Consider the following 19,964-nt stretch of genomic DNA (forward strand, 5'->3'; position numbering starts at 1 on the left):
TGTCTGGTTGGCATAACTCTGGCCCCCTGGCCTTTTTCTTGGCTAAGGAAAGGCCAGGTACCTTTCCCGATAGACCACTGAGATGAACCAATGAGAAGGGGAGCTCTCCGAAGTGAACTCAGAGGACCTTTGCGAGGGAGGGGGTGTGGGTCGTGGACGGGCGAAAGTCCCCTGTGGATTAGAAGGAGGTCTCCAGAGAGACGTAAATATTTCTATTAAAAATCTCACTCCCATTCTCTTTCCATAGAATATAAACTTCAACCCAAAACACACAGTCTGAATTATTGACGTCTATTTGAATTGTTTAACTCATGAAAATGTTTTGGTTGGTGATGCTGTTTTTTAAAAAGTGCTGTTCTTCAGCTAACCAGACCAAAGGATTTCCTGACATCAGGATGGAAGGCTAGATGATGTCATCCCACCATACCTCTGCTTAGGACTTCCCATTGTCCACTTACAGCACGAAAGCCAGGGTTCGAGTCAGTGGACACTTGCTGGGAGCCTGCTCCATGCTAAGCACTTGGGGATACACAGGTGGCCCTTCACAGTCATGCCTTCCCGAGGTTGTAACAGGGGAGCCAGGTGCATATGTGATTCACTCTGGCACGAGACGCATATAACTTGGTTTCATCTCTTTTGCTGTTGTATATTGGCCAAGAGAAGGCCAGGTACAGACTCAAAAGACAGACTCTTCTGAGTTAAAATCCGAGTGTGTGCTTATAAAGTCTAACATAGCTATTTCCATTTTATTTCCTACTTATTCCAAAATATTGGGTTCTTTTCAATCGTTTAGTTTAAAGAGAAAACTCAGAGTTTTTTACTCTCATGGGCATTTCGAGATTCAGGGCTGCGATGGTTGAAGAATATTTAGAAATGAAAAACTAAAAAATGTAAACATCTAGCCCTTAGATTTTTTTTTCTTATGGTTAATTTGGGGACATAAATTAGAATGAAGTAATAGTAAGAGGGGATTAATGAGCCATGAGTTATACACAATGGCGTTCCTGACATACAGGCACTGTATAAGTTAAAAACATTTTCATATGTAAGAAATTAGAGTCTTTCAGCACATGCAGAGAACAGTGTTTTCGTGATCACATGGGCGTCGGCACATCTGACTCCGCCTCGCCGCTTCGTTTTGGGACCGAATGGCTTGTTAGCTTCCTTCTCCCTTCTTTTTAATAATCTCCGAAATAATTCCAAGTGGACTATTACACTTGGCTCTGAATATTCCAGTTCTCATTTTCAGAGTGGAAACAGTCTTCTTGCAGCCGTCAATTTATTAAAAGTCTCTAGATTAATTTGCCCATCAAGTCTCCAGGTTTTGACATATGGCATTAGTCATGTGAGACCAAATTGCTTTGAATGTAATGCAGTTTTCCCAAAAGGTGAATTGAAATTACGATATGACTATGGATTTATGCCTCCTTCGGCCTTCGAGGCTACATTTTAAACCTAAACATTATATCACCGTTGTCACTCGCCATCACCAGCTGGCTCAGATCAGACAAGGGGCTCGGCTTTTCCTCATGCGTCAGGTTTTGAGGGTGCTGAGCGTTGAAGCAGAAGTGATAGCATCACACAATTGTGACCGGCTCCGAGGAGGACGGTGACACATGTGGACAGGGTCAGGCGAGAATGGCAGAGGTGGGGGCAGGAGGACCCGTGCACCCCACTAGGTAAGATGAGAGATGGTGTAAACCGCAGACCAGGGGTCGTCAGATGGAGGGGCCGGAACAGCTCTGAAAACTCTCTGGACGGCGGCAAAGGCAGAGGCAACATTCTGATTTCTGGCTTGGCCGACTGGGTGGCTGATGTTATTGACTAAATCCACGCTTTTTTGCTCAGCGTCCCATAATTTGGCCCAGATTCCTTTAAGAGAGCAAAAAAGTAAGGTCCTTCCCTGTGGGGTTGTTGAATTCGAGTGTTCCGGAACCTCCGACGTTGCCTGCTTTCTCAGCTGACCGCCTCTGACTTCCGTCATGTTATGTAAGCCCGGCTCGTAGGAACTAGAAAAACCATAAAAAGCATCAAGAGAGAAACAGCGTCAGAGTTTCTAGAAGCGGTTCGGGCTTTTCCTGGAGTCTTTTCTGACATTCCTAATATGAGAATATTCAAACCCTGCGGCTTTGGGACCACGCATTTCAGCTCTGAGTCACTAGTAGTCTACACAATGGATTTTTTGCCAAAAGGGTAAATGAGGTCACCTGCAGGGTAACTTAGAACCCCATTTTTATTGACACATGGGAGAGCTGGAACCTCATCTCTCTGGAAGCCCCAGAGCGTTGACTAATTAATGACTCATTGTTCTGTTTCTCCTCTCTCTGTAGTATCAGCATGGGGGTGGGACGAAAGGGTGAGGAACAGAGTCCTGTAGGTAATTGTTCTTTAAATAAACTGTTTCTACTAGCATCCCTTCAGCGCATGTTAATAGTCATCATGTGGAGGGAAAAGCTTCTGTGCTCAGATGACCTGGAATAAGCAAAAAAAATGAAGGGATTAAGAAGTACAAATTGGCAGTTACGAACTAGTCACGGGGATGTAAAGTACAGCACGGGATATAGTCAATAATATCGTGTGATAACTGTGTATAGTGCTGGGTGAGTGTTAGACTTACGGGAGGGGGATCGCTTTGTAAATTATGTATCCATCTCGCCACTATGCTGTACACCCGAAACTAATATAAATGAATATTTGCTGTCAGCTGTAATTGAAAAAAATAAATCTAAAAACTAAATTAAAAAAGAAAAACATGGGTCTCCACTTTGAGAAGTGTCAGCCCTCAGGCCGCTCAGGCAGCAGGTGCCCCCCAGCCGCGGTCCCGTGGGTGCTGGCTGGACCTCAGCTGCGGAGACCCGTGTGGGTTGCGTTTCACTCTGTCCCCACCGTACCCCATCGCGTCTGTCTTCCCCACACGCAAGGGGAAGGAAGACCAGACCCGGCGTAGATGCCTACGGAGCCTGTCTTTACCTCCTCGAAAAATAAATCCTATTTCCTAGGCTTATTTTAACTTTGAGGTTTGTAAAACCCCATATTTTAGATAATTACGTAAAGTCTTACAACATGGCAAGCGTAAACAGTTAAGAGTTCACAGATTATAACTTATTAAATGCTCGTGTTACAACGAGCTCAAGCGAACCCACTAATTGAGTTCGTCCTCTCCTCTCTGATTCCTTTGGGACTTTATCTGTCTTCATGCTTCCAGTTGGTTCTACAGATATTTTAGTGAAGATTCACGTAGGTCTGGCTTGTCTCCCTGCCGTGGTCATTTTAACAAGCTTCCTTTAAGATGACACACTGGATAGTTCCCAATTAAGTATTTTATTATGACCACATAAACATTGTTCACAACTAAGCCAAGTAGACTGGGATTACATTTTCCTCTTTTTCACATAACTTTCGATTTTTCCTGAAGTTCGCGATGTCCTCATTTTTTTTTTTTTTTCATTTGCTTCATGTTCTTTGAATTTATGGCAAAGTCTTCCCCCAGCCCCCTAGAAGCTCTTTAAAATTCCTCTCAGTACAGTTTACTACACACTCCGACTTGTCAGATCATGTATCGATCCCCTTTTTATCCTGAAGATGCTTCCTGGGGCCCTCTGTCCTGCTCAGATCTGACCCAGTCACGCTGTAGGCCTCTGCTGCACATCTGCCACCCCAGGATTTCCCTCTGTCTCTGTTCTGCAATTATCCAGTGCTCCTTCTTTTGTTTGGAATTTCAGAAATCTCCTAGGTTTACCATGGATAAATTTCTTTGTTGCTCCTTTTTCTGTATTTTGAGGTATTTTTCAAAAGGAAATGGGGGGGGTGGGAAGTGGCATGGGAATGTCTTTTTTCTCCACCATCTGGAAAGTAAAAATGCTGTTTTCATTTCTTTTCGTGATTAACATGGGTGAACGGTTTTGTGTATTTGTTTAATCTTTTGATTGTCCACTGGTGTGAATTATCTATTAATACCTTCAAAGAACAAATTCTTTACCAATTAGCACAAAACACAGAAGTTCCAATGCTTATTTTTCTCACCTGACTCCTCTGAGATTCGGGTGGCCCCAGCTGACGGGCGTCCACAGTTCTTTCTTCTCATTTTCAGATTGCCTCACCCCCGTGAGGGCTGTGAACATGCTCACCCAGCAGGAGGTTCCTGTCATTATCTTGGCCAAAGCTGACTTTGAGGGCTCTCTGGATTCAAAAATAGGTGAGTAGCTCTTAAAACGCGATCAGGAAGATGTATTTAGCGGGCTTAAAATCAGAATTCTAGCCCGTTGCTGTCAAGTGAAAGGTGCCATGATGCTGATGCCACGATCTTAAATGAATGCCCCTTTGTTTAATCGTCTCTTATTTCAGATCTACATTTTGAAAACATGAAGTATGTCACACCTCGCTCATTGCTTTTTGAGAATAGTAAAAGATGTCTGGCCTGCGGATCTTGCCAGCAGAGCCAGTTGGTGAGGCTTGTACCTCTGATGTGGAGAATGGTACAGCTCAGCTGAAAACCCTGTTTCAGAGCTCGTAGAACCAACAGCAGCTGCTGAGATGGGGGTTCGGCGCTCAGATGATCCATGTAGGCCGGGCTGTTGGTGAAGACTCTGCGGAGGAGGTGAACTTGAGCTATTCAAGAAAAGGATCGTGAAACAGCAGTAGAACTGAAGGCGTATTTAGAACTGTACGTCGGATACCCTTGGCGGCGTTACTCATTCGTGAGAGTTCTGAGCGATTGTCACCTAACAGGAAGTCTGGGGCCGAACCCAGGGATGACAGCCGAAGGAAGACAGCCACGTCCTCTGCCCTCGGGGCGGGCCCCACCTCTCTCTTCAGCGTTCCTGCTGTAGATTCCGGCCTGTCTTTAAAGTACCAGCGCCCTGCAGAGAAAGTTATTTCCACGCTCCGTCTTCTAGCACCCATGAGAAATAGCGTTGCTTATCAAGATCATGTTTTCCCTTACAATTCTCAGATCTGTTTTTGACAAAGTGATTTGAAGAAACACCAACACAGAAAAATATATTAAGCCGGTCGAGTCATTCTCTTCTGGCAATTTAAACCTAGAAAGGGTGTTGCTTAAAGCAAATAATTCCTTCTACTACTCTTGTGCATTTTTAATTAGTAGAATTCATTAATACAGCTGGCCAAGATAAACAGGAAAGGAAGCTCTCGTTGATGTGTGTTTTTTTTCTTTTAGTATTTTGAGTCAGAGTACTGACACAATATTGAGAGTTCTGAAGGGAAGAAATGTTGATTTTTCAAGTGTGCATGGCAAATCATTTTTCCCGTTGTCCTGATGTCCCACAGTTACATAATTAACGTCTTCCCAGTTATTGCCTCCCGGCCCCCCCCCACCCCCCAAGGAGAACAGAAAACAGGAATAAACAAAGGTCAGGCGGTGTGTTTGCTCTTCACAGCCACACGTGACACACGGCTGACATCCCCCTGAGCCCCGGGTGACCAGCACCGCGACCCAGAGCGTTCTTTCTGTGGTCAGATCAGTTCTGGGTCACAGTGTCTGCGTTTGAATATTACTCCTCGTTACGACGAGCCGTCCACCCTTGGAATGTATAAATGGCTCTTTCTCCTTCTCAACGGTGAACACTTTTCGGTAATATTTATCGCTGGCTGTTTGTCCTCATCCATCAGCAATCTTCAAGTCCACTGTGAACGTTTCTCTGCTTCATTAGGTGCTTTCTGTCAATAACCTCAGCTGGAACAGCACCGAACCTTCCGTCATCCCGCGGAGCTTTAGAGCGCGTCTCCCGAACGTTAAATCAGCCTTTTAGGGCCGTGTTCCAGAGGGGCTGTTCACGGAAATTTGACTGAAACATCTTGTCCATCACGCTTAGTTTTGTCTCTCTCAGTTGCCACGAGACGTGTCGGGGCCACGAGGGTGGCAGCAGTTTCCACAGTTGGCCCTGCAGCAGGAGTGCCCGCCCAGGGGCGATGTGGCCACCAGGGGGCAGCTGGCAATTTTAGAGACCTTTCTGTCCGTCACAACCAGGGAAGTGCTGTGGGTAGAGACCAGGGATGCAGCTCAGCATCCTACGATGCACAGAGTATCGCCCCCGACACACACACTGAAAAGAAGAGTCCAGAATGTTAATAATGCCAAGGAGAAAGCCTGCCTTACGCAACCAACAACTGAAAGCCCGGTTTGTATGGCCGGCGGAAGCCGAAACGGCAGGCCTGGGCCCTCTGGGTGCGTGATTTACTCATGCTCCACCCCCCACCTCCTCAAGGGCATGTGTGGGTTGAAAAATAAATGTCTGTGCAGAGCGTACCGTTGCCCCTGGGAACAAAGCGCAGCGTGGAGGAACACAGCGGCCAGCCTTCGCCTTCCCACCCGTGTGGGTTCTTCCAGGGCGCTATGAAATAATGGAGGCGTCAGCCCTGAGTCTCGGGGGGAAACGTCACCGTCCTCTGTCGCCGGAGGAGTTCAAAGAAGGAGCTTCCCCAGATGCTGGTGATTTGCTCTTTCAGTGATAAAAAGCAACTCCAAATCGTGTAGTTTAGAATCACAACTGTTTTTAAAAAGCAACGAAGCCAAGGAAAAAGCCCTAAACGAAGTAACACCGATGCGATAAACTGGTGGTGTTAGGGTGGTGGGTTTCCCCGAGTGATCGCGAGGTGCTTGTATAACGTCTCTAACTAACAAAGACAGAGTCTCCTGTAAGAAGCCACGGCTGAGTGTCAGCGCTGTCAATCAGTTCGCGATCCGGGCTTTTGCAAAGGAGACGTTTTGTGTTTCTTCCTCTCTCAACAGGAATTCCCTGCACCAGCGCAGAGGACACCCTCGTAGCACAAACCCTGGGCCTATCCTACTCTGAAGTCATTGAAACCTCGCCAGACGGCACGGAGAGGCTGAGCGGCTCTGCTGAGGTTGGTGCCCTGTGGCCTGGGCCCAAGCACTTACTTCCAAATCCATGACCTTTGATGTGAGTCTGATGAGACATGTTCCTGTAGCTGCAAATTACAAATTACAACCTGCCATTTCACAGTTCCCCACACTCTTGCAGCCTTGTCTCTCAATCTGTGAAAACCCAATAATATTCTTTTTCAAGATCTAGATGTTTATCAACTCTAAGTCGAGCCCAGTCCTAGAATAGTGTGGTCATCACAGTCACGGAGCTTCATCTGGGGACCCTTCTGCCAGAGAATAACGACCCCTTCCATCCATAGTAAAAACTTCCATTCATGAGCTTCCGCAATGTAAAAACGGTGGCTCATGGAGACGATCGACTTTTAAGAGATCTCACGAGCATTCTTACCACAATGACATGTGGCGGTAGGAGTGAGGGACACGGAAGATGGCCCCGCCCCCCCAAACCCCCCAGAGTGTACGTGCTTCTTTGGTAGATGCCTCTGTCCTTCGGAAGACACTTCAGGCCCTTAATGAAAAGGGCTGCTTTTGATAAGCGTAACTGTACTTTCTTATCCCTGTGCCTCGTGCCCCTAGAGGCCAGGTGGCAGATCGGGTTTATCTTTGGGCCCCCCCAGTGCCCAGCATAAGCCGGCACAGGGCAGCTGTGCCGTCCATGTTCACTGGTCTGATTCCAGGCCACCCACGATCCCGGTTGCTGGCAAGCCACGCCGGTCCTGGTTCTTACCGTTAATCTCGTTCTCTGAAAAGCAAAAGGTAAAAAGAGAATTTCTCTTTTCTGCTCTGTTCTGCCATCTATACACGGGGAGCATTTGAGTGCAAAGAGAGTCGTTCTGGTTCTGCAGGCTGTGGCCCCAGTTCGTTCCCCTACTCGACCGAATTCTTTCTGCTTTTGGGTAATATCAAATTATTCTTTTCCGGATATTTTCTCCCCGACAGAGGAGTAGTCGTTACAAACACACATCACGCAGCTCTTTACTGGTAGCTGAATGCTAATGTTTGGTCACCTCTGGAGGCAGGACTCAGGAGAGCCCCAGAAGCAGGGCCGCTTGACCCGTTAGATGACCCAGTGGACACAGTGCCTAGAGCACAATGCTTTTAAGGAGCCCCGTAGAAGATTTCAAGTTCTTTTAAAATCGGAAGAAAAAAGTGAACTTTTAAGGTCAAAAACTGTATTTGTCTTTATTCAATACAGTCATAAAATAAAGAATTTTAATATTTTCTTAGGGAGGAAGGGGCCCACGAAGGCACAGGCACGTAGGTCTCACAGGAGTCGTGACGAGGCCTTGCACAGAGCCAAACCTGAATTCCGCAGCCCGGGGTGGCGGCGGGGGAGCTAGCTCGTTCGTACGAGGGGCGAACCGGGGTCTCTGTCCTTCCCGTCTCAGTTCACAGGTCTGAGCCGGCAGGATGCGTTTCTAGCCGTGACTGAGAAAGCTCGGAGGAACAGAGTGGGTGGGCACGTGACGAGCGATAAACTGAAGGACTGGCTGATCTCGAGGCAGCGGTACTGGGGCACGCCGATCCCCATGGTCCACTGCCCGGCCTGCGGCCCCGTGCCTGTGCCCCTGGACGACTTGCCCGTGACCTTGCCCAGCATCACATCCTTCACTGGCAAGGGAGGCTCCCCGCTGGCCTCGGCTCTGGAGTGGGTGAATTGCTCCTGCCCTAGGTAAGGAACCACCACGTCTCCCAGCTGTGCCCGTCCCTCCTCCCGCCTGGCACTAACTCGGCTCCCTTTCCCCGGACTCCCGCCAGGCCGGGAAGAATGCCACGGGTCTTTTGAGACCTTTGCGAGAAGGTGCTGGAGTCTGGGGCCCAGCCCCTGCCAGGGGCGCCGTCTGCTCTCTGGGCAGGTGTCAGAGCAGTGTCGTGTCACATCTTTCCCAGAAGCATCCGATCCAACTGATGGAAAAGCTACACGTTTTTATCGTAGCTTCCTGAAAAGGCCACCGTCTTCCATTTTCTGTTCCAGAGAGCTTCTTGGAGACGAGAGAAGATGCTTCCTCCTCTTTGCCTTATAGTTTTCTCATGCAGCGACTGTGGTAAAAATGGAGATTTTTATCACAAGTAGCAGAGTAGAAGCTACCACAGCACGTGTGCTCAGGGGGTTCATTCTCTAATATACTGAAGCGTACCGTATTTTCTTTCTTCTCATTTTGGAAGCGGGATTATGTTCATTGGCACGTCCCAAATGTCATTTTTATGAAGCTATACTAGCTGATTACACAAATAAATAACCGATACCCAGCTCCAGTATTTTTTTTCTTCTTTCTATGGAAAAGCCATTTTTCCCCCTGCTTTATAGATCATGATGAGGATGATTTACAATAATTTAGTCCTCTGCCAGTACAGAGCTGAGTTACGAGGTTGATAATTAGGTGACCACGTATCAGGCTGGGGATTCAGACAATCATGGATTCAGGTCCCGGCCTTGCCTGGTAACAAGCTGTGTGGCCTTGGGAAAGTCATTTGACTGCTCTGAGCTTTGATTCCCTTACCAGGAACTAAAATAATCCCCTCCAAGGGCCGTTCAGAAGACTAAGTTAGCACACGTGATCATCCCGCACAGTGGCACCTAGCAAGCTGTCACCTAGCAAATGGAAGGGTCACCGCCAGCTGACCGAGGACTCTCCAGCAACCCTCCCGAGCCTCGCACAGGCAGCCTTGGGATTTGCGGCGGGGCTTGTGGGTGGGGACGTAGGACGCTCCGGGCCACTTTGAGGGAGAAACGTGGCGTCCAAGAGGGACACAGCGCACCCTCTTGGTTCGTGAGCGGTGACGGTGACAGGGCTTTCCTGCTGGGGACAGTGGTAGTGTCCAGCGCTCATGGGTTATGGATTCCCAGCCTGGCCACAGACTCCTGGGGGCGGGGCCCGGGACTTGACGTTGGTCAGCGCTCCCGGGTCAGTTGGAGTGAGCACCGGGCCGAGCGCCACCGAGTCCGTGCGGCCCAGTGGACAGCACAGTCAGCAGATGTGGATCCCTTACTCTTCAGCTCCAAGACCTGGGGCGGATTTCTTAACCTCCGAACCCTAGTTCCTCATGTGCAGAATGGGGACGTGAGTCACGTCTACCTCACAATCCCCAGGGTTACCGGGGATTAAACGGGATAATAATGCCCTCGAAGCCTTTGGCTCAGTGCCTGTCCCCAGTCTTATAGTATTATTGCCGTCGGAGCTAATAACGATAGCAACGTCACCATCACCGCCATCTGTCCCTCCCACTTACCATCTCGCGTCTTCCGTGTCAGCAGTAGAATGTGCTCGTTGTCTTCAAGTCCAACGTGACTGTGAAAAAGATCAGCACGGCAGGTGTTATGGCAGGTGTTAGCCTTTCCTCAACTGAGTCCTGCATTTTCTTCCTGACTCGTAAGGGTACGCTGATGGTAAGGAGAAGAAATAACCTTTATCTTCCCATTATTTCCCCCAATAGTATCTGCGTCCTAGTTGATTGCTCCCCCAAACAGAAAGACCTGGCTTTAGTTTAGGGGCGTATCGTTGAGACCGGTGTCTCAGAGCAGCACCAGGCGATCCCAAGCAGGAGTCCCCTGGGGCCGAAAAGCTCCTACTCCCAGGGGCCACACTGTTCCCAGGGGGAGCCCCCTGACTAAAATGCAGGAGGACCCCAAGAGTCTCAGAGCCCCCCCAGATCTGGGGCTCCCATCTCTCTGCTCAGCCACGTCTGTTTAATAAGTGGGAGGAGGGAGAGCCCGTTTCTTTTGGTGACATTTCTAAAGCCAGTACGGACTGCTTCACAGATGCAAGATACGAATGCAACCCTTCTTTTATTTAAAAATTCAAAAACCGACTCAAGTCCTTGCAAGCTAAACTAGCAGAAGATTCATCACTTCCTCTTGGGGCTCCTCATGCCCCTCCTTGTCCTCCAAGAACCCCAAGGAACGTGACTGTGAAAAAGATCAGCATGGCAGGTGTTAGCCTTTCCTCAACTGAGTCCTGCATTTTCTTCCTGACTCGTAAGGGTACGCTGATGGTAAGGAGAAGAAATAACCTTTATCTTCCCATTGTTTCCCCAAATAGTATCTGCGTTCTAGTTGATTTCTCCCCAAATAGAAAGACCTGGCTTTAGTTTAGGGGTGTATTGTTGAGACCAGTGTCTCAGAGCAGCACCAGGCGATCCCAAGCAGGAGGCCCCTGGGGCCGAAAAGCTCCTACTCCCAGGGACCACACTGTTTTAGGAGGAGCCCCCTGACTAAAATGCAAGAGGACCCCAAGAGTCTCAGAGCCCCCCCAGATCTGGGGCTCCCATCTCTCTGCTCTGCCACATCTGTTTAATAAGTGGGAGGAGGGGAGAGCCTGTTTCTTTTGGTGACATTTCTAAAGCTGGTATGGACTGCTTCACAGATGCAAGATACGAATGCAACCCTTCTTTTATTTAAAAATTCAAAAACAGACTCAAGTCCTTGCAAGCTAAACTAGCAGAAGATTCATCACTTCCTCTTGGGGCTCCTCATGCCCCTCCTTGTCCTCCAAGAACCCCAAGGAGTCATGCTGCCAAGAAGGTAGCCTCGGGGGTGGTTGGTCCCACTTCCGTGCCTCAGAAGGAAGAGCCCCGAGTCTCAGCTGTGTTCCACCGTGGCTTCTCAATGCCACAAAGGGTCCCTGCTGATAGCTGACTCGACCCATCTGCTGCTGACCCAGGCCCTGAGGGCCCCTCACGGGAGCTGAGCCCCCTCCTCGACTAAGGGCCCCCTCTCGTGGGTTCTTGACTAAGGGCCCTCTCTCGTGGGTTCCTAGAAGGTGTGGCTTTGGGCGCCAGGCTCTCTCAGCCCCGCAGGCCCACCACCCTAGGCATCTGCTTCACAATTGGTTCTGCGGTCAGGCCCCTGCAGAAGCTTCGTGCTCCCCAGGCGTCTCAGGCCCCGGAGTGAGGATCGCCTCTCATTTCCGCCCCTCGCACACCAACAACCTCCCGCATTTGCTTTCCTGAGCGGCAAGTCTGTCTGCCCCGTTAGGAAGCTGTGCGTGGGCAGCGGCGTGTTGTACGTGTGCACTCGCTTTCCTGAGCGGCAAGTCTGTCTGCCTTGCTTTTCCCCCGTTAGGAACCTGTGCGTGGGCAGCGGCGTGTTGTACGTGTGCACTGACCAGCTCTCCGGAGGGGGCTTCGGAGTGGTAGTGTTTTCTGTGGCATATACACCCCCGCCGAGGCCTGCCAGGTTGACACCACTTGTCACAGCTGATTTGAGTCGACTCCAGCACGCCACCACCTTTGGGCCTCCAAGGCGATTTACCTTCCTAGGTCACCCTAGTGGACCCCCTCGCCCTAGAGTAGAGATGAAAAGGAAACTCAAGTTCATTTTTCAGAGCAACTTTTCACTACGTTTGGGTTTCAGCTTCTCTTCATAAATCGGTTTTGCCTCTTCAGCATCATAAAATAGGCATTGGCCCTGTTCTTGCTGGATCTTCTACCAGGTTAAATGCAGAGAAGTAGAAAATAAGGCTTTTAATTACTGAAGACTGAAACTTTTATTTTGTAAATTTCTTTAAAACATCACGTACAGTCTGATACAACAAGAGAGCTTTCTCTGCATTGTCTTTGTATGATGTGGCATTGTTCTTGTGACATTTTAAATTCACGCCAATTGCTGTAGCTTTCTCAAAAGCTGGTAGAAAACTGCATTAATATTTAAAGAGAAACCAATTGATGAATTTCATTTATTTCTTAGATGCAAGGGAGCAGCCAGGAGGGAGACAGACACGATGGATACCTTCGTGGATTCGGCTTGGTACTACTTCAGATACACCGACCCTCAGAACACCCACAGGTAGAGCCCTGCTGAGTTCTTTGAGCACGTGTCAGTCGGCGTCTTGCAAGAAGCAAACACCATGGTGGAATTAGATGCGCAGAGATTTACTGGGGGAAAGGCCTGTGGAGAACAGAGAGCGAGGGAGCAGGGGTGGGAGGGGATGATGCAGGTCTGACACCTGTGAAGGGAGAGCGGGAAGGATGGAGGATCGGGTAGGAAGAGCCTGGGACCGCAGTACAGCTCTGAGAAAGTCTCAGCCAGGCCGACAGGAGGCCCCGGGCAAAGCTTGTCCACTGGAGAGTGCTGAGTCGGGCCGAAATGCCTCTGCTCTGGTCCGCGCCCCATGGGATGGCGTGGTTGGCATGGACACTGGGTGGATTTAAAGACCAACGGCTGGCAGATGTCGGTCGATCGTACTCCTTGAAACAGCTCCCCGTAAAGGGAGCATGTAGGTTACTAACTTAGATTCTTCACAGCTAAGGGAATCCCAAGTACAAGAAAAATCAAAAACAAAAGGAAGAAAGTACTGTAGTGATGCTCCTTGGCCCACGTCGAGCTGCGTGTGTACGACTGTAAAGGTCTGAAAACAGCGATGTAGCTATGCGGGAAGGGCAGAGCTGAGCAGCACCCCCTTATCCCGTACAGTCAACATGTCATTTCTAAAATCGATACATCGACAGAGGGTGTACACCTATTTTTTAATAACTGCCAGAAGAAACAGCTGAAAGAATTAAAAGCGGCTAAGAGGTAGACCAGGGGGCCGGAGGGGTTAGTGAAGGGATAGGCCAGAGACCACTGTTCCGCATCATAAACCTTCCATTGCTTTCTCATTTTTCAGCTATGTGCCTGTGTCTCTTTGACCAAAAAAAAAGATAAATAAGGAAAAAAAAAAGTAGGTAGATAGGTAAAGAGAAGATGAGAACTAAAGAAAACTGTCGCAGGGCACGGGATAAACCACACCGCGTGCCCCAGCGGGCCTGCCAGCATGCTCTCGTCCACGGGAGACCAGCCTTCTGCAGCGCCGCGGTCCCTGTATAAAAATTCCCTTTTCTTCTTTGTCGGTTGTAAAGTAATGTGTTCCCAGGGAGGTGGGTGCCCCTGCCCACCCCGAATCCCGCCTTAATGGTGTCGCGATTCTGTCCTTTGAGTTCGGGCCATTTGAGTAGGATCTTGAGTAAACAGTAGCCAGCAAAAGCAGAAGGGGTGCGAGGCAACTGTGTGGCAGGGTCTCCCCAGCTAACCCACAGGGGCCCTGCTTCCGGGTCTTCCTTCTAGAAGGGCTAGACGGATGCCTTCTGTTTACTTAGTAGCCACTGGCTTAGGATGCGAGCGGACTCAGGCTCTTGACCTCTCAGAATGTTCAAAGGAAGAGCTTCTCGTGGATGACAGGGACCCTAAATAGCTGCAAGGGGACCCTCCGCTGGTGAGAGAGACACCCCGAGGCCCCCACGGCCCCACTGGGGGAACACCAGGCGGCACACCGGTCCCCTCGCAGCCCACACCGGTCCCCTCGCAGCCCCGGCTTGCGTTGGCGCCGGGTGGTTCCGGGGTGGCTGGCGGAGCCGAGCCGCAGCGCCGTTCAGCAGCTCACCCCTTAGTTTGTCCCAAACCTGTTTGGGGGCCGAGTGCCATCTTTTATTTTCCTTTCTTTCCTGTCACCTGGATTAGCAGTTGGATTTCTCTAGGGAAACATTCTTCACAAAGAAAAAAAAATTTTTTTTTTTTTAATTTTACGAGAATTCCGGCATAGTGACGAGACGAGAGCACGCTGCAGTAGGATGCTGACGCGGGGCGGCGGGCCGGGCTCACCTGCTCCGCGACAGGCTCTGGCTTCCAGCCCGAGCCAGAGCCAGCCACGTCCGTGCTGCAGGGTGGAGGGGGTGCAGCCGGGCGGGGGGGACCTGGAAGTGCGGGGAAGAGAACTTATAAATATTTGACATTATGGAGAACAAATTCTCCACAGGCAAAGGTTTTACTTCTTTGGATGGTCTCCAGGGAGGGCGCTCCCTCGGGAATGAAGAAGTCTGTCCCCAGCTAGCACTGCTCCCCCCTCCCCCAGCACACGCCCCTGTCCGCACACTCACAGACGCGTACCCCCAAGTCCTAGCCGGCAGACAGAGCGAAGCGCCATTTCCCTTTCTCTCCAGGATCCATTAAGACCGGGGAGTACGAGGGAGCCGCTTTTTCGTTGGGCTCTGTGATGACACTTACCGTGACTTTGCTCGTTGCGTTCACAAGGCCACATACAGGCTTTTGCTGGCTATCAGCGTTTTAAGGCTACTTTGAAAATAAGATTGGATTTCTGTTTTAAAACGAACATTTAGTGTCTACATGATAGGGCCCATCGTAAATGCCACATTGCCCCCTATTGGTAAGAACTTAAAAATCTCGATTTCTCTATCATAAAAAGTAAAATAAACCTAGACATTCAAATATGCATTGTGCAGAAATACCTTTTCTGCTGGTATGTTTTCCTCTTGTTCTCATTTTATGTGAAAATAGCATTTGTTAAAATATGCCAGTTACGGCTTCCGAAACAAGTTTTTACAAATTTTATAAATTAACATCGATCTGACATTTTTCTCCTTTGTTACATAAGCTTTTCTATTATTACAGTTTAAAAAGAAAAACAGTTTTTCTCTGACTTAATTTATTTCAGAGCATGTGCAAATTACCGTCTAATTCATGCAATCGTAGCAAAGCAGATTTTCAAAAAATGACCGACCATTCCTCCTCCTTTCAGCCCTTTCCACCCGGCCTTGGCAGACTACTGGATGCCTGTGGACCTCTACGTCGGGGGGAAAGAACATGCTGTCATGCACCTGTTCTACGCGAGGTTCTTGAGCCATTTTTGCCATGAGCAAAAAATGGTCAAACACAGGTGAGTATTTACATATGGCTTTATGAAAGAATTCAGTACCATGAACAGCAACTCAAAGCAGATGCCCGTCCTTGTGAAGCCAGGTAAAGGTGGTGTCGCAGAAGAAGTCTAACTTCCTTGTATCCTTTAGAGGTCACTGTCAGCCTTAACCACACGAAGTGCGTTTCTGTTGCTCGGTCAGTTTTAGCAGGGTGAGGTGTATGCTCGCATAAAACCTTGCATTCAGCTCTTCATTTAACCGAGTTAAAGTAATCGAGGTTTTTACTTGTGAGGAAGAGAAGAGCAGTTCATAATGTTATACGGCTTTTTATAGTTTCTCACGTGAGGTCACGTTTATCTTCTGGTCCCTCTTTGTAAGCTCTGTTTCTAAGCCACACTGAATCCTGCCTCGAAAGATTACTCTGATTAGAGTATGTAATGTAAACCTACTGATAAAGTCTTTTCCTGTCAGCCTATAATCTGTTCCCCATTATGTTCAGAAAGTCATGCATGTATGCTTTCTCCCCGTGAAGTACATCATATATATAAAAGATGTGTTTAATGTATTATACAATTCAAAGAATAAAACGAACATCCATGCACCCCATTCTCAGCCTAAGAAATGGGGTATTACAGGCCCCTCACAGTCCCCAGGGTGCCCTGTCCAGCCCTGTCATCCCCCAGCTAATCCCATCCCGAATCTTCAACTATTCATTCTCTTGCTTCTCTTTACATATGTTGCACCTTTGTATATATTTTTCAATTATAGGTATCGCTTCGTTTCCCTGTGTTTGAACTTTTAGAATCACATTTCACGTCGTCTGTCTTGCCTTCCTCACTCAGCGTTGTCTGGAACTCGTCCATGTTGCTGCGTGGAGTTACGTTTCATTCCTGCCTCACGGCTGTCTGGTGTTCCGTGGTTTGGAATGGAGTTCTGATACAGAACTCAGTTTATGTGTCCATCCCGCCACCAGCGGCCGTTGGGCTGTTTTGCACAATTATGAACCAAACTGTTGTGCGCATTCCTGTACGTTTCCTGACACGCACGCGTCAGCATTTCTGCAGGGTGCGCGTCTAAGAGTAGAATTGCTGCATCGTGGGGTTTGCCTCCATTCAGCTTTACTAAGGAACCCCTAACTGTTTTCCAGCTGTTTCTATAAACCTACGCTCCCACCAGCAGAGATGAGGGCCCACATCACTCTCTCTATATCTTCATCATTACAACATTTAGTATTCTCCAGCTTTAAAAATGTTTCAAAGTGGTGGTTTTATGACGGATCACTTGTGTGTTAAATTTTAATTTAAAGCTACCGTTTACTTATGAAGTCTAGCGTGTTTCTAATGTATCTGTGGACCTCCGTGTTTCCTCTTCCATTATATCCCTGTTTGTGTCCACTGCCCTTATTTCTTCCGGGTCATCCGTTGTGGATTATAGGAATTCTTCCGGATGCCAGTGATTTTTCAGCAATATGTATTGCAAGTATTTTTTCCCAGTTCTTAGCTTATCTTATTTTTATGATGTCATGGGATGAACAGAAATTAAACTTAATGTAGTAAATTTTAATAACATTTTATTGCTGATAGTGTCTCAGTACCGTTAATGGAACATTCCCTCCATTTCCCCACTGATCTGCAGTGCCCTCTCCCGTCATAAATCAAGTTTTCATATGTGTGCAAAGGCCTATTTGTGGGGTCTTTATTCTGTTCGTTGGTCTCTTTGCTTTTAGCTGTGCTAGTTATTTACCGGCTTTGTTATTTTAATTTTAAAAGTCTTACTATGCCGTAAGAGACGTCTTTTCTCTCTAGGAGAGAAAAAGAACTCTCGGCCTGTGGTTGGACCTTTGTTTTTCCATGTAAATTTCGGGTTCCGCTCGTCAGAGTCCACAGAAGTATCTGCTGGGGGATTTAATTGGAATCGCACTCAATCTGCACATCTGCTGATCTTTCTTCACTCTTCATTTTTGCATCTCTGACCTTGACATCTGAAATGATTTCCCTTTTATCCGAAACATGCACTTTAGAATATCTCTTATGTTCCGTAGTTAAGGTCCATCTAATTCATTCTTACTCGTCTAAAAATACATTTATTGCAACCTCGTTTCTTAGAGTTTGCCAACTCAATGACACATTTAAAACAATTTTTTATGTCTTGTCTGGCCTTATCACTTGTTTTTTATCAGTAGCGTAATTCCTGGGATTTTTTTTTAGTTGTTATGTTTTGTGTGGGTGTTTTTTTTAATACAAGATTCTTTAGAATAATTTTTAATTGCAGAGAAGAAAAAGGGGGGAAAAACTGATTCTCTCCCTGCCCAGATAACCCATTAACGACAACAACAACAACAATAATAATAATAATAAAGTAATGCATGTCTAAGATTAAACTTTTTAGCTGCAAGAAAGGGAAGGTTGAATCTCCCTCCCCACATCCCACCCTTTATTCTTCCCCTCAGCCTGCAACTTTGATTTCCTTCAGATAAATATTTTGCATATCTCCATGTTCCTATTACTATACTCATTTTTAACATGTTACCTATATTACATATATATCTTTTGCTTTTTTGATTTATTAATGTATTTTGGTGCTCTTTCTACAGCAGCACATGCAAATCTTCTATTTTTATTTATGTATAGTATTTCATCATATGGATATGCTATAATTTATTTAAGCAGTCACCTATTTTTCAAATTGCTATTACCCCCACAAAAAAAAAAAAAGTCCAGTGATTCTCTCTCTATTCTTGGCAGGTATTTGGGATCATATCTGTAGGTTTGAGTCCTAACACTGGGGAATGTGGGTCAAAGGATTTGTGTCTTGAATTTTTTGATAGGTAAAAAACATTACCTTTTAAACCTCTGTGATGCAGACTAAAATCCAGTTTCCTTAAAAAGCAGCACATTGAAAGCTTCCTCACTTCGTGAAGGCACACACGGATTAAAAATCTACTGTACCAAAAGCTAATTTAGAATGTAAATTAAGTACTTAAAATAATTTTCTGTTCATTAGTCCCAGAGAGCGTCATGTATAAAAATAAACTGGTCTGCCTCAGGACACTAAACACATTAACAACAATAATCCTCAGGTAATAAATTAGTTAAAATATTTGTGCCCTGGGTCATAGAATGTGCGAGTCTGCCTTGCATTTCTTCTCTATGCAAACCTCTTTACCTTGCTAGTTAAAGAGTACCCCCCTGAGGATGGAAATCGTGTTCCATACTGTCACAGTCCAGTGAATATCTGTTCAAATAAATTAAGTTTAACCTCTTGATATAAACAGATAAAAGTTTATGTTCTTCAAAGGAAAGGTTCTCCTTGGGATAGGGGAGAATTGCATAGAGGTTAAGTTCAAAGACCAAATACAACATGAGAGATAGTTTCCTCTCATGTACGTGATTTCTGGCTCCTTAACAGTGGGGCATGCTTCTCCGGCTTCTGGACAATTATTTGTAGAAGTAACGAGTAAAGCAGTGAATTATTCAATGGCTAACCATTTCAAGGAATAGGACAGGGCCTGGCTACTTTTTATGACTTCTTTACAGTGGTTTAAAACTATATTTGAGGAGTAAAAAGGTTTGCGGCATTCTGATATAATTTTAAAATACGGTTTCAGGAATGGCTTTGTTTCTGTTCAGATGAATTTCTAATTTGTAAAGTTCCCAGGCACACGTGGGATTTGCTTTGCCATCAACTTTGAGGGACAGCTGTGTGGTATTAATTGAAATATATCTATGCAGTATTTAGAGTTTTTAAAAATTCTTTACAAGATGATAAGATTCTGTTCTGTGCCCTCCCAACTCCGCTGAAAAGCGAGAGATTTATTTTAACTACTCAGAAGTCTGGCCTTTTTGAAGGAGGAGCTGAAAGCCATCTTATCTCTGTCTCTCAGCACAGTCGTCAGGATCAGTCTTCTTAAATCACATTCTTAAATCACGTCAGAGCAACAACAGCCCCTGAAACTATCTCCGAGCGTCACCTCTGTATCAGAGGCATTCTGGTGAACCCATCAGCCACCAACGAAACGAAAAGCACCCACTTATGTGACGAGTAATTCAGAATGCTCCCGTTAGAATTTTTGAAAACCTAAGAACAACTTTACCAAGCTGGCCGAGGAGGAAACATGGAGACCTGTCAAGCACATGTTTCGTTCTCTTTATTTATTGGCTCCCCCACCCCCCCAAGAACTGTGGATAAGTCAGAATTTCGTGTGTCCCTCTGGAGGAGCGTTGTCATTTCAGAGGGTATTTGAGACTTCTGCTGGCCACTTTCGTTTTCCTCTCTCAGCGCCTTGGCCACTGTCACAAGTAGTAGCTCCAGACTGGGAGCCCAAAGACCTGTGTCCCATGCTGAGTCAGGCCCTCATTAGCATCTGGACAAGAAACCGAACCCCCTTGGTAGTCAGTGGCCTCATAACTCAGAGATTCAATCACCTCCGAGCCCGTTTTCACTCTGTAATTCTGGTTTTTTTCAAATATCA

The 19,964-nt window shown here is 47.1% G+C and overlaps 1 protein-coding gene across 3 annotated transcripts in view; it reads left to right on the top strand.

Annotated features, from left to right (window-relative positions):
• LARS2 (leucyl-tRNA synthetase 2, mitochondrial) overlaps positions 1-19,964 on the top strand; it is a 123,524-nt gene that overhangs the window by 77,292 nt on the left and 26,268 nt on the right. For all 3 annotated transcript variants that reach the window (XM_015591742.2, XM_006914855.3, XM_015591743.2), the window contains 5 exons: positions 4,091-4,195; positions 6,749-6,864; positions 8,254-8,537; positions 12,552-12,650; positions 15,376-15,513. In XM_015591742.2, coding sequence (XP_015447228.1) covers positions 4,091-4,195; positions 6,749-6,864; positions 8,254-8,537; positions 12,552-12,650; positions 15,376-15,513 — 742 coding nt within the window. The remainder of the gene's footprint in view (positions 1-4,090; positions 4,196-6,748; positions 6,865-8,253; positions 8,538-12,551; positions 12,651-15,375; positions 15,514-19,964) is intronic.

Source organism: Pteropus alecto, unplaced genomic scaffold (assembly GCF_000325575.1).
Source record: "Pteropus alecto unplaced genomic scaffold, ASM32557v1 scaffold156, whole genome shotgun sequence".
Classification (NCBI taxonomy): Eukaryota; Metazoa; Chordata; class Mammalia; order Chiroptera; family Pteropodidae; genus Pteropus; species Pteropus alecto.